The following is a 20,258-nucleotide window of genomic DNA, read 5'->3' as shown; positions in this document are numbered from 1 at the left end:
CGGCAATTTGTGATTGAAATGAGTTCTTTTAGCTTGTCAGCAGCGGGAGAAATCTGTCCCTCTCTTTTGTCCGCGGATGCTCGGCAGGCTTTGTTGGAACGCCCCTGCCCCCCCCACCACCCCCGACCCGCTGCCACTCCCTCCAGCGGCTGTTGATTTTTTGCGTGTTTTTTTTTTTCATAATAAGCCCAGAAGTAATTTGTCCTGTGGGCCCCGGCCAGCAGTGCACGCCATGTGTGGGGTTCGGGGACTTGAATGGCGATGGAGGAAGTGCAGGGCGGCGAGAGAGAGGGGGGGGGGGGGGGAGAGTTACGAGGCTCACAGCGAGCGTCGATTCATACAGCCAGCGGGAACGTTGTTTTGCTAGTAAGAAGGGGGAGGGAGGGGGGGGGGGACCTCGCAGCTTCCACTTGTTAATCAGTCAGTCGAGAGAAAAGTAATTATAAGACGGAGTTTATGAGTTTTTATTTTTTCCTTTGAGTGAGGCAGTATAGAGGAAACGTATGATTACCACTTGTTTTTTGTCTCTTTCTCAAATGAATATTAAATATGATCATCGTGGTTATTGGGACTTAGATTTCATTAAAAATGATGATACATTTTACGAATAAATGGATTATGATGAATGGTTTAGGAAGCTCGGTTTACTATCACCCTCTCGTCCTTCTTTGTTTCATGAAGACATTTCTTTATACACACAGCACGTACAATTGTGCACAATGTGGGATTGTGTGTGTTTGTGTGTCTGCCAGCAACAAAGAGGTTGGTCTAACCAAGGTTTCATATACTACTGTACCTCCCCTCCCCCAGCACATAACACTGGCTTTATGACCCCGCCGGGACACTTATGCCACAATATGTGCGCGAGTGAGAGTGTGAGTAAGTGAGATGTCCACTTGTGTGTGTGTGTGTGTGTGTGTGTGTGTTTGTGTGTGTGTTTGTGTGTGTCTGAAGGTAGAACACTTAAAATAGAGGATAAAATAAAAATGAAATGAAGCGGTGAAAAAAAGAAAGACGATCTGTTAATATATATATATTTTTTACTGTTTCCAAGAGCCACTGAATCATTTATGTTACACAACAGAACTTGTGCTACTGAGTTCAATAAAAATCAAAAACTATTTATTAATAAATATGCAGTGGGCCGACTCACCACCCAAACTCTTTCTGATTCTCTTAAGATGACATCAGTCAAACAGCATCGACAGCAGCCTGGTGAATGGAGAGTTGTGTACTCTTTGTGGGTGTGTGTGTGTGTGTGTGCGTGTGTGTTGGGGGGGGGGTTAAAGGATTGATAGCAGATATCATTAAAACGATGACCCTGTCTAGGAAAGTGAGCGTCTGATAGTGCGATGAGACTGGAGCGTCAGGGTGGGACATGGGGGAGGGGATGAAGTGTGTGTCCGTGTGCGTGTGTGTGTGTGTGTGAGCGCCAGTATCACTATCAGAGTGTTTAATAAATCAATACAAATCTGAGAGCCGGATGTCACCCAGATGGGCTCTTATTGGGCGGGGGGGGGGGGTTCAGTAGGTAGTGTCGGAGCAGAGAGATCTCTCTGTGCATGTGTCATTTCTAGTGAGAGGTACTGAAGCTAAATGATATGACCTCATAGTCTCCAGACATCTTGAAAAAATGCCATCACACACACCCAGACACACACACACACGTACAGTGCACACCTTGTACAACACACTTTGCGTTCCTTTGTGTTGCCTCCTCTTTTGTCTACACTGATTCTAACAAACAGGTCTTAGGTCCACATCTGTAATGACCTCATTGATACATTCCCACTCACTGCTGAGGAACCAGTAGTGATCAAATCATGTGAATGATCCAAGACCTCACAGACCTAAAGAGAAATGAGGAAAATGATTTCTCTGATCATATCTGCACTGTAGTGTTGAAAAAGAAGATATCACTCGATGACACGGTGAACATTTTGAAAGTTAACATTTGAAAACAGCAAAAACATCCCAGGACTCCTGAGGGTTAAAGACATTTCTAGACGAGAGATTTTGCAAAGATATGAGCTTGAGTGACAATTATTTATATAGAACTGTTTTCTTATCAGTTTTAGGTCTGTGTAAGAACATATTTCCTTCCTCATAAAAATGGCTTTAAAACGACAACCTACACCCAGCAGCAAAAATCTACCTTTAACAAAATGTTTTACTTGTTCTGTGATAATTATCGATATAGACTGATTTCCAAACTCTAATGTTACGACCTGCACTGAAATGCCGCTCTGATCATTTGTGTATGTGACTCCATCATTTGAAGAACTTATTGGCCCCTCACCACAACAAGCACACTCAGGTTCATTTGTCTTGAGAGGTCGCTGAAAGCCGTCAGGCACACGACGTCCGGAGGAGAGAGAAGAAAGAAAAGAAAGGAAGGAAGTATTAGTTTGAAAGATTATGAGGCGTCAAAGAATGATTGTGTTGAAAGAGGATAAGCGATTTGTATTTGTAACATTTTAAAGGGAAGTTTTGAAGTGTGTGATGACGGAGCAGTTCACACTGATGATATCAGATTCGTGAGTTTCAGAAGAAAGAGGTGATAAAGAGAGAGATAGCACTTCAACATGGATGGAGAATAAAACGAAGACACTTTTGCTCATATTGGATTTGTTTCTGATTCTTCTTTTTCTTTTTCTTCTTCATCGTCTTTTTCTTCTTCATGTTCTTCATCTCCTTCATATCCTCTATCTGCTCTTTTTGTACCTGGTCTTGTTCTGCTGCTGTTGCTGCTTCTTCTTCTTCTTCTTCTTCTTCATCTTGCTCTTCGTCTTTGTCATCCTGTTCTTCCGCTAGCTTATCATCTTCTTCTTCTTTTTCATTATCATCCTCTTCTTTTATTTCATCATCTTATTCTTTCTCTTCTCTCTGCTTCCTCTTTTGGCCCATCTTCTTCTTTTTACTTTTCTTCTTCTTCCTACTCTTCTTCACTTTCCTTCTCTCCTCATTCTTCATCCTCCCCTTCTCTTGGAATGCCATTCTTATTTTTTTGGGGGGGTGACACGCTGACCCCGCCTCTCTCTGTGTTCTGCTCCCAGCAAAACAAAAACACTGTACACAGCCTCCCGTCTTTCACTTTCACTTTCTCTTGCCATGCTCTTTTCTCCTCCTCCTCAACGCTGCTCTTGGCACTGCTCGGCTTGTGTGTGTGTGTGTCTGTGTGGGGGGGGGGACTGGGACTGTCTTTGAATCATCATCTGCAGCAGGGACATCTCTGACTTCACCTCTTCAACAGCGTCAGCATGGTTCTGTACATAAGGTTCTGCCAAAGAGGAGAACTTTGACGTTTTTACAGACATTTTCAGAGTTCTCTTGACATCCCTACCTTCGATTCTCCTTATATGTCAAACAGGAAACTTGTACTTGGACAAACATGAATTAAGTGATGGTTTTACTAATATTTGAACAAGGACTCAGCAGAGCATTGTTGACTTTATGGGCGTGACATTAATTTATGTTGCCAGTGTGACAGCAAACAGGAGAGAGCAGGCTGCAGGATGAACAGCGGGTTTGTGTGTGTTTCATTGTGCTGATTCTTTAGGTGTGTGTATTTGTTCATTGTGTTTAGGCGGTTTTTAACAGTGCCTTGAATGTTAATAGTGAAATAATTGAAAACACCTCTTATTATTCGGCACCACAGCTTCTCTTCTCTCTGTGTTTATACCCATCACTGCAAAGTGGATCACACAGATGCTCCTCACTTTTCTATCACAACGTTCAGAAGAAAGAGAAAGTGATGTCTGATTAACATGAGTAAGCAGATGTTGACCAAAACACACACACACACACACACACACACACACACACACACACACACAAAGAGAAGAAGAAAGAATAACTTGAATAACATAAAGCACTAACTGACCACATGTCAAAGCTTGAATCGGGCCTTTTGAAAAAAAAACATCTGTATATGACTGCTGCTTTATTTGCTGTAATCCTTTCTTTAATTTCGCACAGTTTTTAATTTGTCAAATAAGAGTATTTACTTCTCTAAACGTGGCTGCACCTGCTCGCAAGTGTTTGGAATGTGAAGGATTTCACTTTACTGGTGCTGGAGAGAAATTGTGTTGTTACAGCAGATGATAAATGAAGTATATAGACAAAAATACCCAATGTACACTGGTCGGTAGTTTGATCCCCAGCTCTAAGTGTTGGTGGTTAAGATACTGAACCCAGTCCCCCCCCCCAAAGTGCTACCCATAGATGCACTGTTTGAATCTGCGTGTGAATATAATGAGAGCTACATAAATACAGACCACTTACTTTACAAATGACCATGTTGAAGCTTCTCATGTCGATTTTTGGTTGAAGCACTTTTCTGGATCAATTTACTGTTGTTGGAAGTTTTCAGAATCAAGGTTTTCATAAAGTTTTCCTTTCATCTTCGACGCGTTGAGCCTCGGGTGAATCCACACGATGCAACTGTCAACCAGATCTCAACCCTTTAATGATTCACTCGTGTTGTTGTCTGTAAAAACATATCTGGAGTCTCCATCATTCCTCGTAGGCCAGACACCCCTGTGTCCAGAGTGAGGAGAGGGGGGGGGGGGGGGGGGGGGGGTCATTAAATGCTAACAAGCTGCTTTGAACTGGGAGGTGGTGTTTGATTTGCCGTGAGGAGCAAAACATACGTGTGTATTTGATCTGGGCAGCTGTCTGGATGGCAAGACTGCGAGTTCCCCTTCACATCTCCTGCCTTTGTAGTAGTGTGTACATCCGACTCTCACAACATACACACACACACACACACACACACACACACACACTTGCACACAATACTTGTAAGCTTGCTTTCATATTATAGACCTGGAAGTACACTTTAGGTCCAAAAAGTGAAGCCAATATGGAAAAATACTTGAAAAATATCATCTGTAAACATTTTCATATGGAGTTCATCGTGTCAATCTTTAGTTTAAAGTCGTCATCAATACAGCTTCATGGTCACTTTGTAAATTCAGGTCAAACAGACGATAAAGTATCAGAGAATCCAGCTCTTGAGGAAGTTGTGATACTGGTGTACAAAGAATATTGGTGATAGCAAACTGATGATTATGTTCATAATAATACCAATAATTATAATAGTGTACATGCTGCCTACTAACAATGTGCGGAGATAGCATAGTAATGGAGATACTACTACTATTGCTCGTGTTGTATTCTTGACTTTTATTCAAAGTATTGTCTCGTTACTGGACAGGCTTTTAATCTCTTCAGAGGACCAGTATGATACTGGTCTACTTGACTCCATCCCTCTCTCCCTGGTTCTTGCTCACTGTACAGGTCGTCTGTGGTTCAACCTGCGCTCGCTGATTAACGGCCTCGCTCCCGCCACTGACACGCTTCTTTCTTCAGCTCTGAGGCCGATCACAACAATGTGGAAGACCATCTATTTCCACTCCTCTTTCTCCCGTACTCGCACTCCCTCCATTCCCTCTCTCATTTGTTCTTCCATTGCCTGCTCAGTCCTTAGTGCTCTTTATAATTGGTCATTATGCAAAAGGTAAAGGAAATGCAACAGTGCCACCTTGAATTTGCATCCATACTAACGACCATATCGGCTGTTAAAAAAAGTTGAAGGCATAAACTTATATATCATCAATCTGTGCACACATCCACTTGCTTTGTGGAGCCAATAAACACTCCAGGAACAAATAACACTGCAAGAAGAAAAATTGAATTTAAATGCAAACTGATTGTTCAGGGTCAGATCCAGTGATCTGTAAATACAAGTTTTGTTCTCTTCTCTCTATGTTGAGTGGTAAATAATTTATTTGCGCCACCAGTTGTCTGTTTAAAGCAGTTTTTATTCTCAAATCAGCCTCTCAGGCGCTGCAGTAAACAGATCCTAATTAAAGGTGACACTGTTCTTTTAGTGGTTATTGTGCTGCTGGATGTTTGATTTCCTTTCCACCTTTATTCTGTGTGTGTTTGTGTAGGTGTGTGTAATGCAGTGTGTAAATTGAATGGATTTGGAAGAAGGCATTGACCTTCATCTGTTCCCAGGTCAAACAACAGCTTTTGAAATCATGTTATCAGGAGAATGTGGGAAAGAATCCTAAGAGGTGTGTGTGTTTGTTTGTTTGTGTGTTTGTTTGTTTGTGTGGGCGGATCGGACGCCATATGAACATCAGTAGGTCATCTTATTGATCATGGTGGTACCCAGAGCGTGACACCCAGTTGAATGTCAGTGGAAGATTAACACAGTGTGTCTCTAGAAGACGTGGACGAGCAGCAGCACGTTTAATCCTGAACGTGTCTCTTGGCTCCGCCCACTTGGTCACGATGCTGTAATACGACTACACTAATATGCACTAATATGATTAAATGGATTTAACGGTTTGGCCCAGCATGACCCCTATAAAATATGAAATTCCTGTGGAGATCAAAGCGATAATCTAAAGTAGGGCTTTTGCAGAATCCCCATATACACGTGTTAATTGTCATATTTAAATATCGATATGTTGTCAATTTTATGCAGAAAATAATATTATGTACATTAATTCAGTGCCTACTGAATCATTTACAAGAATATTTCTCAAGATAAATATAATAATAAAGTTAATTTACATTCACAAGTTACATCTGGAAATATAAATACATTTTACGTATGTTGCTGTAGGAGCTGTAATTCATTCTGTGAGAAGTAAACCTATGAAATCCCTGTTTAATGTGAAGCTGATGCTGATTCATGAGAATTTACACTGTGTTCAAAGTTAGTGATGAGTTGAGAATATGAATAAAACCTGCTTGTGAGGGAGAGAGAGAGCTCTGCTGCTCTTTCTGCTGTTCCACATGAATATGAATCACTTTTTCTATCAGGGGATAGAGGACTGGAATAAAGTGACGCTGTGAGGAAAAGTGTGTGTCTGTGTGTGTCTGTGTGTGAGTGTGTGTGTGTGGTTGCTTATTGTTTGTCTCCTCTACAATCACTCTCCCCACCTCATAAGTTGGCTCCGGGCTGTTCCATATGGATGACGCTCATATATATGACACGTCTCTGTGCATCAGAATGTAAATGTAAGCAGCCGTTTGTTTGTGCATCAGCAGTTCTTGAGAGCCATGGGAAAATGTTTGTTTGTGTGTGTGTGTGTTTGGAAATTCTTGATGCATTTATTTTAACATAAGCCTCTGATTGTCCACATACCCTTTAAATATATGGCCTCTATTTATTTGTCCTCCCCTTGTGGATCCTTGCTGTGGAATAGTTTTGATTTAATCTGTATTTATATAACCTGTATTTATCTTCTCTTTCTTTCTGTAACTGTTTTCTAGATATTAATCCATTTGTATTCCTGGCCTCAGTTATTGTTCCTGTTGCAGCAGAGGAATAAGTTCTATATGAACACTGATTTCATTACAGGGACCTTTTTCTTACTAATATCTCCGGCTCTATGTCCACGTGAGGGGAAGGTTTATTGCTTAATATCACCACTTACTGTTCATTCATTATTCAAATTGACTTTTTCAAATAAAGTCACTCTCATAAATGTGGTTCTCAGTTCTCACGGCTATAATTCTCCTCTAACAGTCATATCTTGTTTCGTTCATGTTTGCAGATATGCACTGATATGAAAATGTATATATTCTATTGAATAAACTATGCAGAAATAACCTGCTTTTATTTCTTTAATGCACTTACATTTTAATTGAATAGTATGAGATCCTATGATTAAAGATTTGATTCATCAGTTTTATTGTGCTGCACAGTGAATTCTCCATTTCTCTGTGTGTGGCTGCGGTCGGCTCTGTTATCAGGCTGGATATGGAGGGAAAGATGAGAAACTGGGAGGCTGGACAGGGAGAGATGGGATTTATGTTAACATGCTGGGAGGAAGGAAGAGGATTTATCGGGCTCTTTGTGAAGACTGATGTCATTGCACTAGACTCCAGCTCGACAGCCTCTTTCCTGCCTCGCTCTCGTCTCTGAGCCGCGTTCCCTGTTCTCTTCCCTCTTTCTATTTACCTTTGTCTCCGGCCCTGTCTCCTCTGTAATCCCTCGGGACGGCCTTCTCATTTATCCCACACCTACACCTTCTTCAATTCCACCGCTCTCCATTTTTTCTTTTGTCTCTCCTCTCAGGATAAACTCTCTGTGCTGGTGTCTCTCTGTTCCTCGACCTGCCTGTACATTATCACCCGTACAATAAATTTAGATAAACATGACGAGAGCGCCGCCCCCCCCCGCAGCTGAGATGCTCCTATCATGTCCTTTATTATTATGGCTCCCTCTCGTGCCATAAGTCATTACTCTGTCTCGTGTACAACACACACCACAGGACATCCGAGGCTACACACATAAACACCGAGCTAATAAGAAGGCTAGCTTTCCCTTTGCTAAGCAGAATATGACTGTGAAGAAAACAGACTCATTCCAGGGTCAGAACAGTTGCTTGTGTTTTTCAGTACTTTTAATCAGTGGGGTGATATCGTTCTTGTTAAAAGCAAAAGGGACTTTGGGAGGGGGGGGGGGGGGGAGGCCTTCATCAAAAGATCATCCACTGTTTGATTCATTTAGTTTTAAATGATAAACAAAGTGCAAACTGTTCAGATACAGAAATAATAGTGAAGAAGTACATTTCAAGTGCAAACTCGCAGAAAGTTAGCTGCCCGGTTTCCTTTTGGTTTCTTAATTATAGTGTTGTTGCAGTCTGTACGCAGGTGATCATAGAATTTAAGGGGATTCTCACAAACTGCAGCGACCTGTCAGCTGTTCTCAGGCGGCCTCCTTTCCGCATGGGCCATGCACAAAGGTAGTTGCATTTATAAGTTAAAAGAATAGTTTGACATTGTGGGGAAAACGCTTATTTGCTCACTTGCTCACACTTTGATTAGACGATCAAATAACCAAAGATAATCCTTTTTCAATGTATTGCGTGGTGGATTTGTTCCTTGATAGAAAAACACAGTTGTTTACCCATATTTCAGGTCTTAATAAGCTAACCTGCTTTCTCATAATTTGAGAAGTGGCAAACTTCTCTCTCCCGTAGACAGAAAGCAATTGAGCATATTTCCCAAAACATCAATTTTTTTTTCCAGTGTTAATTGCTTGAATCTTTGATTAATAATTATATATAAGCCCACACAGCAGCCCTGAGGTTCAGAAGAGTGAAACCTCACAAAATGAAGTAAACGGCATGTGATGCAATATTTTATCGTCAAACCATCAGAATGTCACATCTGATTGATTTACTGCAAAGTGTGTCATTGTGCAGTGATTTCCCCCAGCGCTCTGCTAACCTACATATTCAGCTGAACTAAGGGTCGGGGGAAACCAGTATCACATGAAGGAAGTGGAACAGCAGCCGTCACAGTTACTCTCATCGCTGGTCAGAAGAAAACCCCCAACACTAACAACACACACAGACACACACTCACAGACACACACCCTTTTTATTGCCATTTGTCAGCCTCCCTCACTGTATATTTCATCAAGGCGAGGCAGAGTATAGCAAACACGCCGAGCGAGTGCTTTCTCTTGTTCCGTGGCTCTCACTGTCAACGAGAGGGATTTTTACTTTTTTTTAGTTGCCCTCTCTCCATGACAGACTCAAGTGATTCAATCTTCCCCCCTCAGAGAAAGTCACTGCACAAAACCCTTCTGGGTCTGTGAGGTATCAGAGAACGGTTACACAGAGCCAGAGTCGGCTCTGAGAGGACTTAGCCGGACTCAAAGTTTGATCACGGGTTCGGTAAAGCAGAGCAAAGTCTCTGAGCCGCTTCAGGGAGGAGGTTTAAAGCTGCTGCACTGTTCACTGCAACACACATCTGACACACATGCTCCAAAACCAGGCTCTACTCAAGCCGCCACTGCACTGGTCAGTCAAACACCACAGCTTTGCCACTTGAATAGAATAAAACATTTATATTGTCATTGTTCACAATGCAACACTGCTGCTCCTGGTTGGTGCAACAAACCATTCAGTCATAACAACAAACTGATGTCGATTAAAAACAAATCAATGTAAAAGCCATTTGAACTCATTCTTGCACAGATCATTATAATCATTGCACAGTTAAATAATTCATATTTCTTTAGTATAGTTGCCAACCCACAATATCATTTTCATTATCTTCATAAAAACCTGAACTAGGAAACTTTGTCGTCTTTGTCGAGTCAAAAACTCAGCGATGATAGGAAACGCACAAATCTCTATTCTCCGATCTTACAGCCCTGGTCCACTAGTCAACCGTACAGTCTCGTGTCTCCTGTCCCGAGTTGCACTTAAACACATCACACACACTCCAGCTGCATCCAAAAACATTCCCCGATGAAGGTTCAATTAGATAAGGAGAGGGAAATTGGTTTGAAGTTGGTGCTTGGGAATTGCTCTTGACTTAAGTGCAATTTTAATTACCTGCTCTTGTTATTGTTTGACATGTCTCCACTGTACTGACTGCTGGGATGTTGTTCTTCACTCCGTATCCCAAAGAGATCAGTTGTTGTTGACCTCTGCTAAAGACGTTATGTTTTCATCAATCCAAATTGATATCAAGAGATTTAATGTCGCGCCTTTTTCTTCTTCTCCACAGCGAAGAAGACGTGTGCAACCACGGACTTCGCCTGCACGAACGGCCAGTGTGTCCCCGCTAGGTGGCGCTGTGACGGAGAGCCGGAGTGTGCGGACGGGTCGGACGAGGCTGATGCAATCTGCAGTAAGTAGCAGGCCAGACACACAGACGGGAGACAACACAACCACATGTAGACAAACAATGGCACAAAGAGAAACACAGACAGGGACAGAGGGGGGGGGGGGCATGTACACAGTCAGGTAGGTCAAGAACAACACACTTGTATAACAAGTACATACACATTTACACAAATCAGCATGATGAAAACACTTTTTGAAATATTAACAGTAATTTGTGTTGTGTTTGTGTTTTGCCACACACACACACACACACACACAACACCATGTTCTTAGCAGTCCCAAGGTTGCTCGGTCTCAATGCTTCACATTCAAGCTGCCATTGCCAACCTCCATTGTTGCACTTGGAAAATGGCTTTTCATACTAAAAACGATGATCAAGGCCAGAGAGGATGTAGGAGGAGACAAGATGGCTGCCTCGTTCACATCGTATCCCTAGAACACGCTGAGACTTAGAGTTTATTTTGATTTACCATTCATCAGTATTATGCAGAGAGTATTTAAAAAGTGTGTGTGTGTTGTGTATAGGGTCACGTATTACTCTTTAAACACAGACACCTGTTTAGAGCCTTGCGGTCTGCCCAGTCTGCTGAACTGGGAAGTGTTTGGTGCATATTCTGACTGAAGGACAAAGCACACAGTGTAGAAAACAACATACTTCATTTACATAATTACTTCTTTGCATCACGGAAATATACAAATATCATGTGATTTGTTTTTGGGATGTTCTCAGCTTGCACTAGTGTAACTATATACAAAAGTGGAACAGAACATCTCTTTGCTGGTCATTCAAATCGATTATTATCAAGATCTTACATGACGTACATGTTTATTTGAATATTGAGAGGGGAAGTGATGTCCGGTTACAAGTTGTCACAGGAAATGTAGCACTGACCACTTGTTATCAGATCTCAGGACAGTTGTTAAAACCAGGTCTGAACCAGGACCATACACACATTTGCTATGATTTCACATGAATTCACATTTTAAATCTCTTATTAACCAGTTTTACCTCTGGAGATCAGATCAGCTGCACAACACGAAACTTTCCATGAGCAGCCGTGAGCACTGACCAGCTCCTACGTTTAATTTGTGTTTGATTTTCAAAGATGTGATCAAAAGGGCCTTTGAAGTTCTGCATGGTAATACGTCTGATTGGGAGAAGCTAAGGACGTGTGTATGGTATGCATGTGTGTGTTCGTGCCTGTAAGTGATCTGATTGTGTGTGTGTGTTTGTGTGTGTGTGTGTGTGTGCAGCAGCAGCATCAGTGTTCGTATAAAGCTCAGAGTCGATGCTCGTGTTTAATATTCATCACAAGGTGAATCTGTTCGTCATTTCATCAGATTAGTGGACTTGGTTAAGTCTAATTATGTTTAATCAAGGTCAGATGCTGTGAGAGCTCCGCTAACTTTAACAGCTGCATTGATCCTCAGAGCTCTCTGTGTGTGTGTGGGTGTGTGTGTGTGTGTGTGTGTGTGTGTGTGTGTGTGTGTGTGTAATTGCATGCAGCAGAGTGTGTGTGTGTGTGTGAATGTCATCTGGAGACGATAACTTAACTATCATTAGAAAATAATCCTCACTTTACAAAACATAGTGTTACTGTGGTTCTTTTCATATAAAGACACGTAACATCTAAGAACACAACTGAAACACATACAAAAACAACACAATAAGTGAATATGTTTATGTACTATTAAAGCAAAACTAATTAATAAATGCCATTGTGAAAAAAATGCTCATTGATAGCCTTAAATGCCTGAAGTGTACGTTTTTTGAGTATTTTAAATACCGTACATAATGAGATTAAAAAAGATTTGCTGTTTTCACTCATTTCGAACTACCTCATTTCTGGTTACACACCAGCCTGAGTCTTGTTTAGTATCTCAATGGGGCCTAGAAGCTTCTATGTGTTCACACTAGCTTGGTAGGGATCATCTTTAAATCGTAGATACTACACATAGCCTGCCTGTGTGGTGTTTAGCCAACATCTGTAACTTGGAGGTAAATAACCAGGTATCGCTCCTGAGTCTGTGAACTGCATGACTCTGTGCGTCAGTCACACGCTGCACCCCCCACCATCACCAGTGAATCCTCAGCCTGAGGGGAACACTGAACATGGTGAGTGGGCTTTGATGGATCTGCTGCACGTCTCTGGAACAGCACAGATATTCCTTCACTTGGTGTTTTGTTGATGATGAAAATGAAGAACACTAGAACCTCTCAGCTCATGATCTCCCACACACACAACCAGTCAGTGACTCTTTTTAAAATAACCATGTGTGGAAGCGTCTACGTCTTTTATTTAGCTTTGTCTCCCTCATTTTGCTTTTGCTTTGCTGCTACCACCTTATCACTCCTCATTCACTAGGCTCTGACCTCTACTTCTAATTGACTTCCAGTTATCACACTGGACTTTATCCCATTTACCGCATCTGTCCCTGGTTACAGCCGCTCTCCACCAGCATATACCATGGTGCCTCACATCCTCCTCTGTGTCCTCCTGCTCTCCTCCCTGCTGCACGGCCTCCTCGCTCTGATCTGAGTTCAGTTAAAGTAACTCCTTTGATTGCATTGATTCTGCTTCGAGGGAATCGATGGGCTGATCTCTGAAACCTCTGGTCGACTGCTGATTAACTGTGGACCCCCGATGACGCCTCTGAGACCACACACACACACACACACACACACACACACACACACACACACACACACACACTCTCTCTGGCTCCTCAGGCACTGTCTGTAATTACACGTCTGAAAATGAAACGGGGCCTTGAGGGAATTGTGAAGAAAATGCTCCATCAGACGAGAGGTCGTTGATGCAGGAGAGAGAGAGCAGGCATGTCTGCACACTGTGTTCTGCACACCTCGTCCCTCAGTGGACGGTGCAGGAGACTTATGAGTCAGATGGGAAGTTCCACAAAGTCACTATTTCTGATATAAACAACAACATTACTCCTGCCCTCATTTTGAAGTGGTTGCAGTTTGTTTTACTTTAGTTTGTCACCTTACACATCTTGAAGTTCTGTGAACTTTTCACTTATATGAAAACAATCTGTCCATCATTTGATCCCCTAGTTCAGTTCAAAGTCTATTTTATTGTCAATTCTGCTATTTAATGCTATTTCTCTCTGATCCCCGGTGTAAATATAAACATAAGTAGACAAGACATATAAGTACACAAAAACAGAACATATGCAACAAGTTTGCGACATTTAAAGTACTCAAAACATAGTACACAGTACAACATAGCATGCAAGTCGTAAGGAACATGATGGACAGGAGGAAAGTAGTGCAAAAATGGATTGAGAGTGCAGAAATACTTCAATCGTTAATGTACATCCACAGGATTTACTCAATAGCAGTTTAAGATGGCAGCAGTTGTATTTCAAGTATTTTAGTTAATATTGACTGCTGCATCAAAACAGCAGGACGCTCAAATCTCTTATAAGCAGTCTCAAACAATAAGGCCTTTAAATACACTTTCTTTTACAGTTAAAATCTAAAATAACATCAATCGTGCCCAGTTTAGCCTTAATGAGTAGTGATGTGTTTAATACTTTCTTCTGATCCTCTAATTAGATCTTTTCCCCTCATCAGCTTCTACCAAACTAAGTACACTTACAACTGCCCTGATCTCAAACTTATTTCATTCCAGCCGATGAAACTCATTCATCTAAAGACACAAACTGTCAAAGCGGAGCCTCTCATCACAGCAGGACTTCTCTCCCACTTTTTTTTAGAAGCTGTGATTCTCGGGGCTCATATCAAACCACTATTGACTTCTTTACTTTCTTTTTCATGTGGTAATTAAACCACCAGCGAAGAGAACACTCTCGCAAATATGAGGAGAGTGAAAGAGCTGCAGGGCGGCTGCTAATTGCCTTGCTGCTGCCGCCGAGTCAAACAGGTATTAAAACTTCTTAATTATTGAAGCCTCCTTCTTATTTGCACACTTTACCACAGGGAGGATTGAAGTCTGTGGTGTTTTGAAGCAGGATGTCTATGACAGGAATGATGTCACAAGCGCAACATGGTCAGTTCTGCTCAAAACATCAGTTCTAAGCCGCCGTGATGCAAACTGCCCTTCGGTGAGAAATACAGATGAAACTGGACCTTTGTCCGTCCCGTCTCTCAGTCCCTGCCGTCCTCTCCTCCACCTGCTCCTGTGGACTCAAGGGGGGTTACGCAACCTGTGTGCGGAGACAATAGTCAGGTCGTCATATTGTAGCACTGAGGCAGTAGGTTGTGCTAGTTCATTACTGTGGAATATGAACGGAAAAGATCCAGTCAGTGCTGTTGTCAGACGGCTTCAATTTCATGCTTGAGGCAGCGGCAGAGCCGGGCGTAATTTCCCAGGTGGCCTCTCTCTCTCTCTCTCTCTCTCTCTCTCTCTCTCTCTCTCTCTCTCTCTCTCTCTCTCTCTCTCCCCCGACCTCTCTCCTGTGCTCTTTTTAGTCTCGTAGAAGTCCAGTGACCCTCTATCATCAAAAGACACAGAAATGATACACACACAGAGGTTCACAAGACTTGGTAACAGAGAGATGCGCTCATATAAGTGTGTGTGTGTGTGTGTGTGTGTGTGTGTGTGTGTGTGTGTGTGTGTGTGTGTGTGGTGACTTTGATCTTCTACTTCAGAGTGTGAGCACTAATTTGTCTTTACTCTCCAGCTACATGTTCTTTTAATGGAAAGACTTTGCTGCTCTGAGGTGAATTTCACTCACTATACACAACACACACACACACACAAGTACAAATGCACTATAACCTACGCATATGCAAAGCTTTCTAGGTTTTGATCATTGAGTGTTTGTGGTCCTGTCAGTTTTACCAATTTGCACTGAATAGTAATATCAAGTCATTCTCAGCTGTCAATCATGACGTTTCACTCTGTTATTATTGCATCAAATAGCAAATCACAACCATCTTATCAGTAAAATCAACAAACATCGGTTTGATAAGAATACCGAAACTGTCTTAAACCATCTTAGACATCCTGTCGTCCATCTTTACACACAGCCTATGATCAGAATCAAAGGAAACCATTAACGACTATATAATTACATTTTAAACATCCAACCCAGCTTATCATCTGCAGCTTTACAACAATGTCCCGGCATCATACAGCTCCGGCCTGTGGGACCAGCAGAGGACACATGAGAGTGGACGGTCTTTATTAAAACTAACACAACGCGCGGCTGCTGCTGAAAATGTAAACACAGTTAGATTGAAGTGTTTGAACAAACATGGCTGTTGTTTGAACAAACATGGCTGTTGTTTGTCCGCTGATGACGATGTCCATCATCACCACGGTTCGTAGTCGTCTCCAGATAATGTGTGTGTTTGTGTGTGTGTCTGTGTGTGTGTGAAATCTTACTCATGAATAATTGCCGTACAATACTGACAGTTAGTTTAATGTCATCTTAAAAGTTAGATAAAAGTCTTTATGTTTCAAATTTCCCTTGGTGTATTCCTCCCTCCCTCCCTCCCTCCCTCCCTCACTCGCCCACCTCTCCCATTGTAAGCCCATCATCATCATCCCGGGCCTTCATGTGTATTCTTCTGCTTAGCTTGCTGTATCTCACGGCATCTCATTAACCACAAATGCCTTTACCTTGATTTATATCAGCAATAACTTCAAGTGTATTGATCCCTTAAGGAGGATACAGAATAACAGAACCACAACAAAGACGGGATGGCAAAACCCCAGACGGTGAAATTCACGGCGTTTTAGCTGCCATATGGTCGTCGTCCTCATTCTGCATTAATGGCATTCACAAAGCCAAACCCAAGAAACCCTTTGAGAAATACCCGATTCATGGAGAAACTTTAAAAAACAATTATTTATCATAGCCTTAAAGTGGTCATCAGAGAAAACAAACTCCCATTTGAGAGAGTCTCATCGTTTTAATGGTACAGTGCGTTAAGTTATCCAGTTCCAGGTTCTTTAGGCAGAGCTTTTATACAATATAAGATTTATGATTGAATAAAAGCTTGAAAATAACCGTTGAATTTAGAACTGATAATACTTTTATAACATCATCCTTTTGCTTCTTTTATTTATCAAGTGAAATGTTTCCAAGTTCGGTTTAATTGAACATTGAATTCAATTATTTAACAATAAGAACGCCTCGTGTTTTTAGATCTGTTTTATTTATTTATTGAACTAGGGTTTTCTGATACCAGACAGACACAAACATCTGTTTACAGCGAACACACGTCCTTGTTTACACTGTGCAGCACGTGGGGATCAAACAGAGGAAACCACCGACACAGCAACATCCACCTTGTGATTTTGTTTGGGGTCAATTCCATTCTTACGTTCAATTAGTGACCTGAGCTTTCAGACGGCTACGATTGATTGTGGGTCAATATGTTGTTGCTCTCAGGGGGCTTCTCACGGTGCTGGACCTGCCTGATGGGATTGCTTTTGCTGTAGTGGTTTCCCCATGTTGGTAAAGACACAAGTATTAAAAATGAACAGGTTTCCATTCTGCTTTTTATTTTTTTGCCATTATTTGGCAGCTTGTATGAGCTAAAAAATACATTTTCAGTTTTAGTTTCTCTTCACATTCTCTCTCTGCTAATGCATACTATAACTGTAATACTGGATAATAGACGTGGCATCCAAAGGCAAATTTAGAATATAGAACAGGTTTTATTTTATCATTGTATTATTTTGCACAATGTCATAAAAACACATCAAAATGTTCCCCACAAGGTTTGTAGCTGGATTTTTAGTACGGTATGAGTCAATATTCACAATACAGAGATAAATTATATGAAGCAGAAAAGCAATGAGACAAATAAGCAGCAGTCATCTCTCTGCCAATAGCATATCCTAATGTGCTCTAACAACCCTGCTTACAATCTAGTTATCCTAATGCTGGTCCAACAGATGTTGTAGCTGCATGGGCAAATTTAACACAACTTAACGTACCAATTAACCGTAAAGTGCAATAGCTGAACAAAATGGAGGCAGCAAGCATCACAGCCTCTTTTGCAATTGGTCAAACGACGTATGATGCTCTTTTTCTCTGTGGATGACACATGCAGAGAGTTTGTGTTACTGTGACCAAATTAATTTGGGAGGGAATTGCTTTTGCTGAACTGAACCACATTTGTTTTTAGAGGCTACTCTTAAACTATTGAATTAGAGTGAGTTACATCACAATAATTTTGGAGACAAATCACAAAGCCGTAATCTCCAATGATAAAATACATTTATGTAATATTTGAGCGTTCAGAAGCATTTAGAGGTGAGCCATGCTCTCGTTATGCGGTCACAGTAAGTTCAGAGTTTTCCCCCCTGCTGTGCAACCTCCTCCATCTCCTTCAATGTCTGACTCCCTTCTCCTGCAATCCCTCATTATTTGAGATGTGGCACTTGGACTTTTCGATGCCAAATGTTGTCTTCTAAACAACCATTAAGACGGACCTGTTGGGAGAAAGTGGCAATTTCCTATTAGAGCACTGGTGTCGCGCTGTATTTCTTCCCCCTACGGCGCTGACAGACCCAGAGTCTAGACCGTGCTAATGGTTCCACATTTAACAAGCCCCTTCTCTCTCCCTCTCACAGCCTAGAGCTAGAGAGAGTTGTGGAGACACATAAAGCGAAAGTGGCGATGGGGACTTTAATGCAGCAGTTGCTTTTTTGTAGCCTTCCCGAGATCTGTGCAACAACAAGATCTCTGTATTGTTTCTTTTCGAATGCACAAAACAATTGAATATTTGAACGTTAAAGAGAGTTGAAGAAATAGATTCTGATCCACCGCTTCATCCGGATTCAAACCGAAATTTGTGGGTTCTTCTCTAACCTGATACTGCATTCGTTAAACACATGCTAATGAAAACATGACCTCCTCGGCTGAAGGACCCAAGAAATGGATGGGAGGATGAATGGATGTATATATTATTATTAAGCCTGCGACATAACAAAATGTAAAAAAAAAAAAAGTTAATGCAATGCTCTCTCTGATCATTTTTTTTTTATCTCCTGTCTCATGGCTTTGATCTCTCTCTCTCCACAATAATTGAAGATCAGCGTTCCAGTGAAAACCACTAATCAACACTAACCTTCATTTAAAATGTAATCTGATATTAACCACATACGCCCTTTCCCCAAATTGGATTTCACATCTGAAGGACAAGGGGGATGAAGTTGGTTATTCTGCAACATTGATGTAGCAGAGCAAAACTCACGAGTCACAGCATTGATAGAACATCTCTTTCCTCTGGATAGTCCGACAAATATTTAAAAAGTTGCTGTTGTAAATTGGCAGATGTCCAAACTGGACCTGTTAAAGCAATTCATCTTTTGATGGGGGTTCATGTGGATGAATTTATCATAATTGAAAAATACTGCAAGTATTAAACCAGTGACACGTTTTCAGATCTCTTTGGGAAACTCCTCTTTCATCCCATTGGTTTTTTTCCTTTTCCTTGATCATGTAAAATCATGCTCCAATTCTCTGTGTGCACTGTGAGGTTAAGCAAAGTACACACACGCATGTATTCTCATATATATATTATTAACCCCTGCTTACAATCTAACAAACACACACTCAGTGATGCATGCACAGCAATTTTTACAGTTATAGAACATGCACATTGCAAACACTTGAATTCATGCATGCGTACACACACAATCCATCTCCAAAACTACTCACGTGAATTTATTGTGCACTTGTAGTGAGTGTTCACTGGATGAAGCACACTGCGAGTGTGCATTACTGTGATTTAACACCACAGATGAAAAGAATTGTCATTGACCTGTGAAGTTATATGTACATGTCATGTGGGTCGTGTGAGTCCTTTGACTTATTTAACTTTATAACACATCCTATCCCTTTAGTCACTCTCTGAACCTTGCTCTAGATTATGCTTTAGGTCAAAAATAGAACAATCTAATGCATTATACAATCTGCATTAAAGCTGCAAATATGTATTATATTCATTGTAGTTATCCTTTGATCTTTTTTGTCTTTTTGATTTTCTATTTAGCCTATTGCAACTTTTCAGATCTTAAGTTGATATCTTAGAAAGTCCCAATACTATATTTTCTTCACTTATATTTTCACATTATCTAAAATCCAGGGAATACCCAATTTATATATATTCTACATAGATGAAAACCCGATAGCCAGTAAGCCAGTTAGCTGGTTTTCTTTAGTACTGGTCACGTTAATACATTACTTAACCCGTGTACAGGATTTGTGCCTGAGTTGCGTCAGGAAGGTTATCATCAGCAACAGTGAAGACAACGACTCCCATGATCCTACACTGCTTAACGATGTCATCAACTAGATTTTTGTAATAATGCTTGATTGAGAGACCCCTAGTGGACGAACTTACATAACGTACATTTAATAATCAGGTAAAGAGAAATAAGCTGAGGGCTTTCTGAATTTGAAAATGGCCCAGTGGAACCACCACACTCCCTTATCCCTAAGAGAACATTCCTTCTGGGTACATACACAGATACAAAGACATCGTGACCCCACACCTTCCTCAACACACACGACCACTGGCTGGAACAAGGTTAATTAGCGTAGCCATGACAATATGACCCACTACGACTGATCAAACCA

The 20,258-nt window shown here is 41.3% G+C and overlaps 1 protein-coding gene across 1 annotated transcript in view; it reads left to right on the top strand.

The window, feature by feature from the left end:
• Positions 1-20,258, top strand: part of lrp8 (low density lipoprotein receptor-related protein 8, apolipoprotein e receptor) — a 148,174-nt gene that overhangs the window by 65,007 nt on the left and 62,909 nt on the right. The window contains 1 exon segment of the mRNA XM_053430020.1: positions 10,552-10,674. Coding sequence (XP_053285995.1) covers positions 10,552-10,674 — 123 coding nt within the window.

Source organism: Pleuronectes platessa, chromosome 9 (assembly GCF_947347685.1).
Source record: "Pleuronectes platessa chromosome 9, fPlePla1.1, whole genome shotgun sequence".
In the NCBI taxonomy this organism is placed as follows: Eukaryota; Metazoa; Chordata; class Actinopteri; order Pleuronectiformes; family Pleuronectidae; genus Pleuronectes; species Pleuronectes platessa.
This window is presented reverse-complemented; position numbering and strand designations above follow the sequence as displayed.